Source organism: Leptodactylus fuscus, chromosome 3, assembly GCF_031893055.1.
Source record: "Leptodactylus fuscus isolate aLepFus1 chromosome 3, aLepFus1.hap2, whole genome shotgun sequence".
NCBI lineage: Eukaryota > Metazoa > Chordata > Amphibia > Anura > Leptodactylidae > Leptodactylus > Leptodactylus fuscus.
Window position 1 is genome coordinate 225,690,895 of NC_134267.1, and position 13,666 is coordinate 225,704,560.

The window sequence follows — 13,666 nt, forward strand, 5'->3', positions numbered from 1 at the left end:
ATGTTCTGTTAGTCTTGTCACCGCCAGCTCCGTTCGGTTTTTATAGTTTTCTGGAGTATTATTTAGCTTCATTTATTCCACCGCTTGGGCCGCTCATTAAATGTCAGGAGACTATTATAGGTACAATTAGAAGAAATATTCCTCCGTGTAAAACTGGCTGTGACCCCTTCTTATAAGGAGTGTTCACATGTGCCGGCGATTAACTAGAGCTCCTTCCCAGACGGTGATTTAATGACCTTACACAATGGAAAGATGTACAGCCAGGAGATAATGGCGCTGCGGCCTTGTACGCTGCTCAATTACAGAGATCCATTGGTTAAATAAACTCAGCTCTCCCCACCACCAGAGGGATTGTTCTCTTCTCCAAGGCTAGGTTCACTCTCACAGTAGAAAAGGACCAGATGCAAACTTCTTGGAAGTCCCAGATCTCAGAAATTGCGCTTCCACCATGGATGGATATTGAATCGGCTTTATTAGCAAGCACAACGCGTTTCTGGGCTATACTCAAGTGTAAATAGCTGTTCACCCATACCAGATACATCATGAGGTTCACTCTCATGACGGGATCCTAGGAACCTGTAGAATACTCTTAGGGCTCCTAGGAACCTATCTATAAAACATAGTGTAGAACACTGTCAGGGCTCCTAGGAACCTATCTATAAAACATAGTGTAGAACACTGTCAGGGCTCCTAGGAACCTATCTATAATACATAGTGTAGAACACTGTCAGGGCTCCTAGGAACCTATCTATAAAACATAGTGTAGAACACTGTCAGGGCTCCTAGGAACCTATCTATAAAACATAGTGTAGAACACTGTCAGGGCTCCTAGGAACCTATCTATAATACATAGTGTAGAATACTCTCAGGGCTCCTAGGAACCTATCTATAAAACATAGTGTAGAACACTATCAGGGCTCCTAGGAACCTATCTATGAAACATAGTGTAGAACACTGTCAGGGCTCCTAGGAACCTATCTATAATACATAGTGTAGAACACTCTTAGGGCTCATAGGAACCTATCTATAATACATAATGTAGAACACTCTTAGGGCTCATAGGAACCTATCTATAAAACATAGTGTAGAATACTCTTAGTATTCCTAGGAACCTATCTATAAAACATAGTGTAGAACATTCTTAAGCCTCCTAGGAACCTATCTATAAAACATAGTGTAGAACACTGTCAGGGCTCCTAGGAACCTATCTATAAAACATAGTGTAGAACACTCTTAGGGCTCCTAGGAACCTATCTATAAAACATAGTGTAGAATACTGTCAGGACTCCTGAGAACCTATCTATAAAACATAGTGTAGAACACTCTTAGGGTTCCTACGAATATATATATATGTACAATTTCTAGCTCTCTAAGGCAAATACATCTGAAGATACGTGAAAATGACAGTGACATGGATAAAACCAATGGTAAGCAGAGGATACACACTGTGACTGTAACCATACACTGCGCTGAATTTTATGTGCTTTAACATTTAAAATGCTCCAAAAATGACTCCCTTATTAGGGAAAGGTGCTTAGCCATGTTTTTTATATAGGCACATGGCGGTTATATTGTAGAAAGCAAGGCTTTTATAGAGAAATGAGTCAATTTTGATGACTTGTAAATGCTAGAGGCTTGTTCGCTTGGTGAAATGTTTGTGGCATTGTGTCAAGGTAAAAATTAATGACAAAGAAGTGGATTTCAAAAAACAAAAAGCCATTAAAAATGAGCACTTCATGGGTTAGATGCCAAATCAAAATGACGTTGGCATTGAAAGACGCAGTGGCACAGGGTTTTTTGACATGGGAACCTTTTTTTATGCCAACAGTGGGGAATAGTGGAATATGATGGACATATCTGACTGAGCAGTAATAGCTGTGGCAGTGGTTGACTGTCCAGTGAAATTCTCCCTCCCTCCACTCCAATAATTTCTCTGCACTGCACTTGGGTACAATATTTTGGTGGTGGTAGGCTCCTTCTATTTTAAAGGGATCCTCTCATTAAAATCAAATTTTTTGTCCCTAACATGTAGGAATAGCCTTAAGAAAGGCTATTTGTCTCCTACCTTTAGATGTCTTCTCCGCGCTGCCGTTCAGTAGAAATCCCGGTTTTTACCGGAAAGTAAATGAGTTCTCTCGCAGCACTGGGGGCGTCCCCATTGCTGCGAGAGAACTCTAGCGCCTCCTCCATCCTCTTCAGGAACGGGTCTTCTTTGCATCTTCTTCCGGGGGTTGGCTTCAAACTTCTAGACCTAGGGCAAAGCCAACTGCGCATGCTCGCCGGCCACAAGAAAATGGCTGCTTACACAGTTATGTAGGCAGCCATTTTCTTGTGGCCGGCAGGCATGCGCAGTCGGCTGCCTGAGGCCTAAAAGTTTGAAGCCACCGCATGAAGAAGACCTGTTCCTGAAGAAGATGGAGGCGGCACTGGAGAGTTCTCTCGCAGCAATGGGGACGCCCCCAGTGCTGTTTGAGCGCTGTGGTCCGCCCCCAGTGCTGCGAGAGAACTCATTTGCATACTGTCAAAAACCGAGATTTCTACGGAACAGTGAGGCGGAGAAGACATCTAAAGGTAGCCTTTCTTAAGGCTATAACTACGTGTTAGGGACAAACATTTTGATTTTAATGATAGGATCCCTTTAAGAAAATGGTTCAATGTCCAGAATTGTAGGGGTACAAAAAAGTCAATGTAACTTCTCGCATCATAGATATAAAAGCAACGCTGCCATCTATAGCGGCCTCCTGGAGAAGATTTCCAGTCCTAATGTGAATATGGACCTTCTAATTATTTGTTGCAACTTTTTCATAAAATCCTTATAATTTTTTTTCCTACTTTGCAGAAAAGAGAAGTACCTCACATGCCCTGAATCTAATCAGAAGAAAAGTTGATTTTACTCCTGCCAAGCAAATAGGACGATCATTTTTCACATTCTTACATTTTCCAGGGTAGTTTCAAGTTAGATTATGTTACTGTTGCTTATGAGTTCCTGCAAACTCCCTGAGCCCCTGCCCTGGTTGTAGCAGTAAGGGCCCAAGTGAATTTTACAGGGGAAATATTGCTAACATTTCACGTAGTATGTTTTCTGTTGTCTGCCATAGATACAGTTAATGTTTTGTGCGCGTCTGATTAGTGTGGAAAAAAAATTAATGCAGTTCTGTATTATGATTTATGGACTGCAGTCGGTGCCCGGTGTCATTTTGCCAACTCTGAAGTCAATTTTTTTTATTTTTTTTTTTATTTGAAATAAAAAAAAAATCTTGATTTGGATATTAGAACCAGCTACTGTTTTTGTTGATCTTTTTCAACTTGTGAATGGACCTAATTCAAATCTTAGCAGCATGGGATCTGAAAATTATTAATGCTCCAATTCAGACAGTGATATTGAGTGAAACATTGGCCAAGTGTGCGAGGTGGAGAGCGGTAGAATTTCATTAAATCGTTTTCAGGTGCATTTTTGCTTCTCCCGTCAGCCCGTGTAATGTGAGTTTGAAGGTCCCATTTACTCGGCTTCCTGTGCTTTTGTAGTGGATTTAGTTCATTCTAACTTTATCTCTAAGAAACTCACCCATGCCCTTTGTGTTTCTGGTGCGTTGGATGCTTTTATATGACAATCTGCAATTTTAGAAATTAGTAATTATATTTACAATTTATAAAACGTCAAGATTAGCAAATTTTAAGAATCGATTCATTGGATTCCAGTTAAGAAAAAAATATTTTCAGATGTATTATTAGGGGATTCTAACTTCTCAAAGGCAGGTTCTTCTGCACAGGAATCTCATCTCTTTTTCAGAGTGAAAAAGAAAAACCACCTTAGGTTCCAGTCCAAAAGATGGGTAGCCGCGACTGAATGTCGGTGTACTGCATCGGCATCCAATCACGTGCTCTGCTCCAGATTAGGCCCAATGAATGAGTTTAGTCGGGAAGAGGAGATGTCCTCAGGTCAAATTACGAGGAGAAACGGCCTGAAGTATGAGCATTTTAGTTTTTTGGTTTTTTTTATCCAGCACAGTGTATGGACCTTGAAAAAACTTCTAGCAGTTTTTGAAACAGTTGTTGCCAAGAACTGCACCAAAAAACACAACGCGACGCCTCCCCTCAGGCGGAATCTGCCTGAAAAAAAGTCATGTTTCTTTTTTCTGCAAACACAAAAACCGCTTCAAAAACCGCTAGCAGGTTTTTCAAGGTTCATACACTGTGCTGGAAGGAAAAAACTAAAAACGCCTCAAAAAACGCCTGGGGGTTCCAGCCGTCAGACCCCACATTCAAATGCTTAATGTAAAAAACTCTTTTAATGATTGCAGATTTCATCTCACAGACTTACATTACTTCCTTTCATCTGTCCACAATTTTAATGTGTCTAGGTTGACATGGTAGATGTAAACAGAAGCCAAAGTCTCACATTGTATAAAATACATTAAATAATGACCTAACATTTTTTTTTCCATTCAGTTGCAGCAAGCGGCGGATGTGTCTCAGATGAGAGGGGCCAGGGTTATTTCAGCTGAAGATCTTCTTTTCCTCATGAGGAGAGATAAGGTATATATATATAAAAAAAATTGCTAGTAATTTTTTTTCTAATATTGCTCCTTGAGTGTCTGCCAAATACACTTATAGGCTTTATTGTGGTACTATCACTGTGGAAACTACCCACTAAATATAATGCAAGTACAAGCAACCTGAGGGTGAGGTCCCACCTTGCTGACACAGCTTTTTTGTTACAGATTTTGCTGAGTTTTTTGAGCCAACTGTGTACAAGAATATAACCAATCTACTGCCTCTTATGTACAAGAATATAACTACTATAATACTGCCCCCTATGTACAAGAATAGAACTACTATAATACTACTCCTATGTACAAGAATATAACTACTATAATACTGCTCTTATGTACAAGAATATAACTACTATAATACTACTCCTATGTACAAGAATATAACTACTATAATACTACTCCTATGTACAAGAATATAACTACTATAATACTGTTCCTATGTACAAGAATATAACTACTATATTACTACTCCTATGTACAAGAATATAACTACTATAATACTACTCCTATGTACAAGAATATAACTACTATAATACTGCCTCCTATGTACAAGAATATAACTACTATAATACTGCTCCTATGTACAAGAATATAACTACTATAATACTACCTCCTATGTACAAGAATATAACTACTATAATACTACTCCAATGTACAAGAATAGAACTACTATAATACTGCTCCTATGTACAAGAATATAACTACTATAATACTGCTCCTATGTACAAGAATATAACTACTATAATACTACCTCCTATGTACAAGAATATAACTACTATAATACTACTCCTATGTACAAGAATATAACTACTATAATACTGCCCCTATGTACAAGAATATAACTACTATAATACTGCCTCCTATGTACAAGAATATAACTAATATAATACTACCTCCTATGTACAAGAATGTAACTACTATAATACTTCTCTTTATGTACAATCCTGTAATATACTGCTATAATACTGCCTCCTATGTACAAGAATATAACTACTATAATACTTCTCTTTATGTACAATTATGCAATATACTGCTATAATACTGCCTCCTATGGATTTGGTAGAAGAACTTTCATGTGATTGCTGTACGGACCATCTGACTGTCTCTATTTTTGCCTTTACAGAAGAAACTAAAACGACTGCTGAAATACATGGTGTTCCGGGACTACAAATCCAAGGTCCTGAAAGGCATTGAGGAGGATGATCTTGAAGGTAGGTAGCCTGTATAATAGTCCTGACAGAGACGACATCTCATCATAATAACATGGGGTCACCAGTGTGCTGAAAGTAGTTTAGGCGATTCCCCATGACATGGGAAGGATTATAATTTCCTGGGCTCTTTATAATCCGGATAAGCACAACATCCTTGTTATGAGCGCACTTTTTCCTTCCAATACTGTTTTCACAAACTGGGAATGATGATGAGAGTAATTGATTTCAGCATTGGCAATTTGAGTGCGGTGACAATGGGCAGAAGGGATAGCCCTGATCTTTATTGCACAGGACAGCTGCTAATGTATTATTCAGGAAAATCCTGACCGACTTCTTCATTCGGCACAGACAACGTTGACATATGCAGAATGACTTATTCCATGTGTGCTTGTGTGCGGGGTCTGGTGCCAACAGGACGATTCATGGATTGGAATAATTTATTTTATGATTCTGGGATTAGGCAATTTTCAGTAGCTGCCGTTGAAATAAAAGAGCCGCACAATCCATTGTAACTGTTACAAACACATGATAGGAAGTGCGCCCTGGGATTCTCAGAAAAGGTGAAAGCAATTTAAGTTTTTATTGAATGCCTCTGTCCCCGGGGCAAAACTTACACCAAATTTTTCACAAAGATATTAAGACGCTCCAATAACCAAGAAACCATGCAAATATTAAATATACAGCAGACCAAAAAGTACCAAAAAAATTCAGATTTAGCGGTGTTGTCCAAAATTTAAAAAATAAAATGGTTTGCTATTTTTTGTTTATTTTTATTTTTTTTTTTATAGATAAAGCACCATTTTTAATAAGTGGTTGTAGGTGGTATTGCAGTTTTCCCCTATTTATTTAAAGAGATCCTATCATTAAATTGACATTTTTTCTCCCTAACACGTAGGAATAGCCTTAAGATGTCTTCTCTGCGCTGCCTTTAGATGTCTTCTCTGCGCCGCCGTTCTGTAGAAATCCCAGTTTTCTTCGATATGTCAGTGAGTTCCCTCGCAGCACTGGGGGCGGTCCCCAGCACTCAAGCAGCACGGGGGTGTCCCCAATGCTGCAAGAAAAATCACCAGCACCACCTCTGTCTTTGCCTGGAACGGCTTCTCCTTGCGTCTTCTTCCAGCGCTGGCTTCAAACTTCTAGGCATGTGCACTCAGCTCTTCCGTCAGGCCTCAGGAAGAGCCAACTGCGCATGCCCGTGGCCATTTTCTTATTTATTAATTTTTTTTTTTCTAAATGTAGATTTTGAGCCCCACATAGAGCTCACAATGTACATTGTTCCCTATCAGTATGTGTTTTTGGTATATGGGATGGAAATCCATACGAACATGGGAAGAACATACAAACTCCTTGCAGATGGTTTTTTGCCCTTGGCAGGATTTGAACACCAGGATCCAGTGCTGCAAGGCTGCAGTGCTAACCACTGAGCCACCATGTGGCCCCATTTTTCTTGTTCTTTTCTTACACAAGAAAATGGCTGCTTACACAGAAAAATTGCTGAGGTCATACGCAGTCGGCTCTGCACGAGTCCCAACGGCATAGCCGACTGTGCATGCCTACAAGTTTGAAGCCAGCAACAGAATAAGATGCAGGGTGGGGCTGCTCCAGGCGAAGATAGAGGCGGTGCTGGAGATTTCTCTTGCAGTATTGGGGACGCCCCCAGTGCTGCGAGACAACTCATTTACATACCAAAGAGAACCGATATTTCTACCGAAGGGCGGGGCGGAGAAAAATAGCCTTTCTTAAGGCTATTCCTATGTGTTATTGAGAAAAAATGTCATTTTAATAATTGAATCCCTTTACATGATGCAATAGGCAGGCAGACACTGGACACTTTTTATAGAAAACGCAGGAACCCCTTCTGTGTTTCTATTGAAGTATCACTCAGATACAGAATATTCCCCACAAATGTGGTCAGCATGGAACAAAATTAGAAACCATCTAGAAAGTATTGAGAGATAAAAGAAAAGTTAAAACCATTGAGGAAAACAAGAAAACAAACAAGACTCCATAAATGTTCAAGGTTCGAGGTTCTCAGAAAAGGCTGGGCTCTCCTGATACAGGCACTGCAGCAGAAGGTATATGCTTTATGGTAGCTCAGTGAATAAGAGTTAAAGAGGACCTTCCCCAACTCCCCCTCTTTACTTCCTTTGATAGGTGCTGGTAGACCGACTGATGCTATCAAGATTTTGTCTCTAGCTCCCACCATCCCTGAGCAATTGGTGCTATTAGTTTCAGCAGCCAATAATATGTCTTTCTGCTCTCAGGTGGGAGGTCCTAGACTGGAGAAGCCAACCTTGGACCACCCACTTGACAATAGAGAACTTAATTGGCCTATTGGATGCTGAAAATAACAGCACCAATTGCTCTGGAATGGAGAGGGCTAGAGAAAAAATTGTGACTGCTCTAGAGTCAGTCATGCAAATCTATTGAAGGATGTAAAGACGAGGAGGTGGGGAAAGGTCCTCTTTAAAGCTTCATTCACATGAACCATAGATTTCCATGGTGGGCGGGTTCACACCTGCGCCCCAGTCTCCACTTTGTGGGTTTCCGTCTTCAACCCGAGAAACTGCATAGGAGAAGGAAACCCGACTGTCAGTGTCTGCCTGTGGGCGCCTTCCGGTCTCCGCGGTGAAGCCGTTTTTTTAACCGGACACAAAGTCCTGCATGTCCGACTTTGTGTCTGGTTTAAAAAAAAGGACAGGCACAAAACGCTCACGGGCAGTCACTTTGCAAACCAATTCAAGTGAATGTGTTTAAAAACTGACTCCCGGTTTCCGTCTCCTGTCCAGTTTCTCGGGCAGAAGACGGAAACCTGCAAAGCAGAGAATCTTCAATGTACGGGTCAGTAAAAACCACGGATAACACACACATACCAATCCGTGTGCCCTCCATTCTGTAGACTGTGCACAGCCGTGTGCATGTAGCAGTATAGGAAGACAGAAACGCCTGCTGATTGTGTCCCAACCTGTACAGCAAAGCCCATAAACTACAGGAAATGAGACGCATGACCTCAGTCTGTTCTCTAGTTTAGTCAACGTGAGAACTAGAACATTTCAGGATATTTTTACCGTGTCCTGTAAAACAAAACTAGACAACAAAATAAGATTAAAAGTATAGATCATTTTTGGATATGACATTCCCTTTAATCTGTCTTGGAACCCATTGGTCTTGCTGTGTTCTGTAGTAGCCGGCCCTCTCTATAGCCTCTGTAATGTTTTGTCTGTTCCAGTACACGCTTTCCATGTGGAATGTCACGCACTGGATAAGTGCGTTGTAATAACATATTCACCTTTACTAGACCTACTGTTAGATGGCAGTTTTGATGGGAAACATCAGTCGCTTTTCAGGGCTCGCCATTTTTCCTTTTCCATCCTCTGCTCCGCGTGGAGATTTAAAACACCTGGAATAATAAGTTTCAGGAAAGAGAATCGTATTTTTGGAAGACATTACGCAGTAATTAACATAACTTAGAAGCTTTTTAAATATATGTTATTCGCACAGTTTTGACTATCCTGAAAGGAATGTTCTTATTTTATTTTCAAGGTTTTTTTTTTTTATATTTCTATATAAAATTTTGCCATGTGGTCCTTAACATTTCCCTGACACATTTTATTTCTTGCCATGTAAAATATATAAAAAAATAAAATATAAAAACAATAAAATGTGTTGAAAGTTTTTCTTTTTTTTTTCTTATAATAAAACAAAAAAATCTCTCAGGTAAAATGTAGGTAAACATTATTTTTTATATATATACCGGTATATTTCTCCAATACAAACATGCAACTATTCAAAGGCATAGCTAGGAGTTCGAGGCCTCACTTACTAGGTACAATTCTGGAGTATTAGGGTAAGTTCACACGGGGTACGGCAGATACATCCTCCTGAAGACACTCCCTCCCGACTAGGCCCATTCATTTGGGCCTAATCCGGAGCGGAGTGCACGACTGGATGCCGGTGTACTGCAATGGCATCCAGTCGCAGCTACCCGTATTTCGGTCCGGAACCTGAGGCGGACTCCGCCTCAGGTTCCAGACCAAAAAACTCCATCTGGACCCGGCCTTATGCTGTGATAAGGCCCCCTTTGCTTCCAGCCTCTGCACTCCCTATAGCTATGCCCCCGCAACCATTGCTCCCATGCTACAACAAAGTAAGTTGCAAATATTTGGATGTCCCTACATACTGTCTGTTGTAACAGACAACAATCAAACCTCGTGTAGTCTGATTCTGTAGTCACATGCTCTTCCATCTTTCACCAACTTCCCGATTTGGTAGCTTTGTCTAATTTTAAGTCTTAAAAGAGGTCTGTTTTACAATAGACACGCACCGCCTATCCTGTGGATATAGGAGAAGAGTTTGATGTTGGGTTTTGACCACTGAGGTGCTCACCAGTCTCTAGAATGCAGATCAGTAATTGCTATAGGACCATGATGGTGAACCTATGGCATGGGTGCTAAAAGTGGCACTCAGAGCCCTCTCTGTGGGCACCCATCTGTGGAGCCGATTATACTGTGTCAGGGCCACTGTGGAGCAAATTGTACTGTGTGGAGACCATCGTTCAGCAAATTATACTGTGTTGGGGCCACTGTAGAGCAGATTGTACGGTGTGGGGGCCAAATGTGGAGCAGATTATACTGTGTGGGGGCCAAATGTGGAGCAGATTATACTGTGTGGGGGCGACTGTGGAGAAGATTATACTGTGTGGGGGCCACTGTGGACCAGATTATACAGTGTGGGGGGCGACTGTGGAGCAGATTGTACAGTGTGGGGGCCTCTGTGGAGCAGATTATACAGTGTGGGGGCCACTGAGGAGCAAATTCTACAGTGTGGGGGTCACTGTGGAGCAGATTATACTGTGTGGGGGGCGACTGTGGAGCAGATTGTACAGTGTGGGGACCACTGTGGAGCAGATTGTACAGTGTGGGGGCCACTGTGGAGCAGATTATACTGTGTGGGGGTGACTGTGGAGCAGATTGTACAGTGAGGGGCCACTGTGGAGCAGATTATACAATGTGGGGGCCACTGACAAGCAAATTGTACAGTGTGGGGGTAACTGTGGAGCAGATTATACTGTGGGGGGGTGACTGTGGAGTAGATTATACAGTGTGGGGGACATTGTAGATCATATTAGACTGTGTGTGATGCCCCTTCACTATTTATATCACACAGCATCTGGTTAATAGCAGACATGTAATATTAGTACAGGTCATAATAACATTGCACAGTCACTATAAAAAAGATCCTGTGCGATATAAAAAGTGAACATTAATTGTTCAAAATTATACAAAATGCAGTACAAAGTTGTTTGTATCGCTGAAAAGTCTGTAAAGCCCCATTCACACGACCGTATTATGCAGGTCTGTAATTGTCCATATTTGTGGATCCACACATTATTAAGGTTAAATTTTTGTGTTGGCATTTTGTGATAAATTAGTGGTTTTTGGGTTGTAGTTTGGGCACTCGGTCTCTAAAAGGTTCACCATCACTGCTATAGGATGTCGGAGATAGCTGAGGACAGTGCTTGGCTTTCTCCAGCAGTGTCCTAGAGATGAGGGTGGTGCAAAAAGAGATGCACATCTATTGCTCCATTCATCTGTTCTTGAGAACGAACGGTGGTCAGAACCTTATTGGTCTGGCACTTTACCCAAGTAGGCATTTAGAAATAAACCCCTTCCCCTAGCCTAGGATATAGCATGCATATTGCAGATGTCTTCCTATATGGCAGAGGAGCCTTTGGTTCCTTGGTATCCCCGGGTGTGACGGCTATAGCACTTCCCCCCCGTACATTCTATATTAGGTGTTATATTATTAAACTGTTTCTAATACATGTATTTTTGTTACATTTTACTGTGTTATTGTAAGAAAATGTCTTCATAATCTCCAAAACTATGTTTTTATATTACTTCTACTTAAAAAGCACAGAAGTATAAAAGGTGAGATATTTTTAGAGTTCTTTTACTATTGGAGTAGTAGTGTAGTAAGTAGTTAGAGTGGGCTCAGGATGTGAGGGGACTTCTATGTTTGGGCGAGGATGTTTGTCCTTTTCGTGCCCACGTTCACTTTGGATGTTAGATGACAGAAGATATTTTTGGTGGCAGCTCTTTTCTATGGACTTAGCTCTGCAAACATGTCTGTAACTTACAGGAAGCTGCCACCTATGAGGCCAAACGGCCCCACAAGAGTCTTCTATTTGTTACCATCAAGGATTTTATTCTTTAAAGAATTATTTCATCCAGAAGCATTGATCACCTATCTACTGCTAGATCTGTGGGGGTCCAACTGGTGGGACCCCTGACAATTGCAAAGAGAAGTACTCCTATCCCTTGTCCCTCACAACCGTAAGGTAGAAGGGGGTCTAAAGAGAGTACTGATCGAGCAAACTCCCTGATGTTCCATTTATATGACTGGTAGAAACCATCAAATTGTCCTCTTGTTGACCCAGTTCATCTACACACCTAGTGGTATGATGGTACGACAGGTAGAGTAGGACTGCAGTTATTAGAGCAAAATCATTAGATCTTAATGACGTATATATGGTGTCTGAGGTGAGAACAACTATAATATAATAATAATAATAATAATACTACTACATTTTATTTATATAGTGCCAACATATTCCGCAGCGCTGTACAATTTGTAGGGTTCAAATACAGACAAAAAGATACAGTACAAAGAAATAGTCACTTCACACAATGGGACTAAGGGCCCTGCTCGCAAGAGCTTACAATCAATGCGGTAGAGGGGGTGACACAAGAGGTAGCAGGGGCAGCATTGCTTATGCAGAGGTCAGACACTTTTGTAATAGACGTGACTGTTATTACATAAACATAAAACTTTATGAGCCATCACTAGTCGTGTCCTGTAACATGTGGATGGAGCTTGGACATATAAAGTTAGCCTTAAATGGCATCATATCATGTGGGGTAATGTGGGAGAGGGGACAGAGGAGGGTTACATTTTAGGGATTCTAATTATAGTACGGAAGGGTTTACATTAGGAATTGTGATCGGTCTGTCTGATAAGATGTGTCTTTAGTTTGCACTTGAAGCTGTAGAAATTGGGAGTTAATCTGATTGTCCGGGGTAGAGCATTCCAGAGAAGTGGTGCAGCTCGGGAGAAGTCTTGTATACGAGCGTGGGAGGTTCTGATAATAGAGGATGTAAGTGTTAGGTCATTGAGTGAGCGGAGAGCACGGGTTGGGCGGTAGACAGAGACTATCTATATGTTCAGTACTATAGCTGAACAATCTGAGAGTCCATAGACAGCATTTTATAGCTCTATTTGAGCCAGTCCTAGATTTTGACACGTGACCAGAATACAAACGCTGACATCACTTCCCCTCATTCTGTCCCACAATCTATTATTACCTTACAATTAGTAAAACAATAATCTGTCCTATTTTGTCACTGTTTTTTACAGAGAAGCTGGCCGCTAACACGAATTCGAACAAACGACAAAAGTTAGCCCAGGACTTTCTGAACTCCATTGACCAGACTGGAGAACTTCTCGCCTTGATGGAAGACGATGAGATTGATGAGGTGAAGCAGGAACGGATGGAGGTATTGTTTCCTTTATATTATTTCAACCAGGGTTGGGGATTAAAATTTTTAACATATTCCCTAGATGGAGGGTGGGTCGTCTACAACGTAGCAGTGTGCAAGGGCCAAAGCTGATATGCATAGTACCCCCATTAAAGGGGTTGCCCAGGTTAAGCTTTTTATGACCTGTCCTCAGGTTAGGTCACAAGTACCTGATTTGTGGGGGACCGATAGCTTGCCCCTGAACTAGTTAACTGTACAGTCCCTTAAGTTCCCATTCTATACACTATATAGGGCCAGAAGCAAAAAGCTCATACCCTGTATTATAGCTGGGCACTTTCATTGCAACCCAGCTCCCACTGACAGT

The 13,666-nt window shown here is 41.2% G+C and overlaps 1 protein-coding gene across 1 annotated transcript in view; it reads left to right on the forward strand.

Annotated features, from left to right (window-relative positions):
- The window catches only part of SUPT3H (SPT3 homolog, SAGA and STAGA complex component), a 366,507-nt gene that overhangs the window by 233,417 nt on the left and 119,424 nt on the right, over nucleotides 1-13,666 (forward strand). The window contains exons 4-6 of the mRNA XM_075269245.1: nucleotides 4,450-4,536; nucleotides 5,677-5,764; nucleotides 13,181-13,320. Coding sequence (XP_075125346.1) covers nucleotides 4,450-4,536; nucleotides 5,677-5,764; nucleotides 13,181-13,320 — 315 coding nt within the window. The remainder of the gene's footprint in view (nucleotides 1-4,449; nucleotides 4,537-5,676; nucleotides 5,765-13,180; nucleotides 13,321-13,666) is intronic.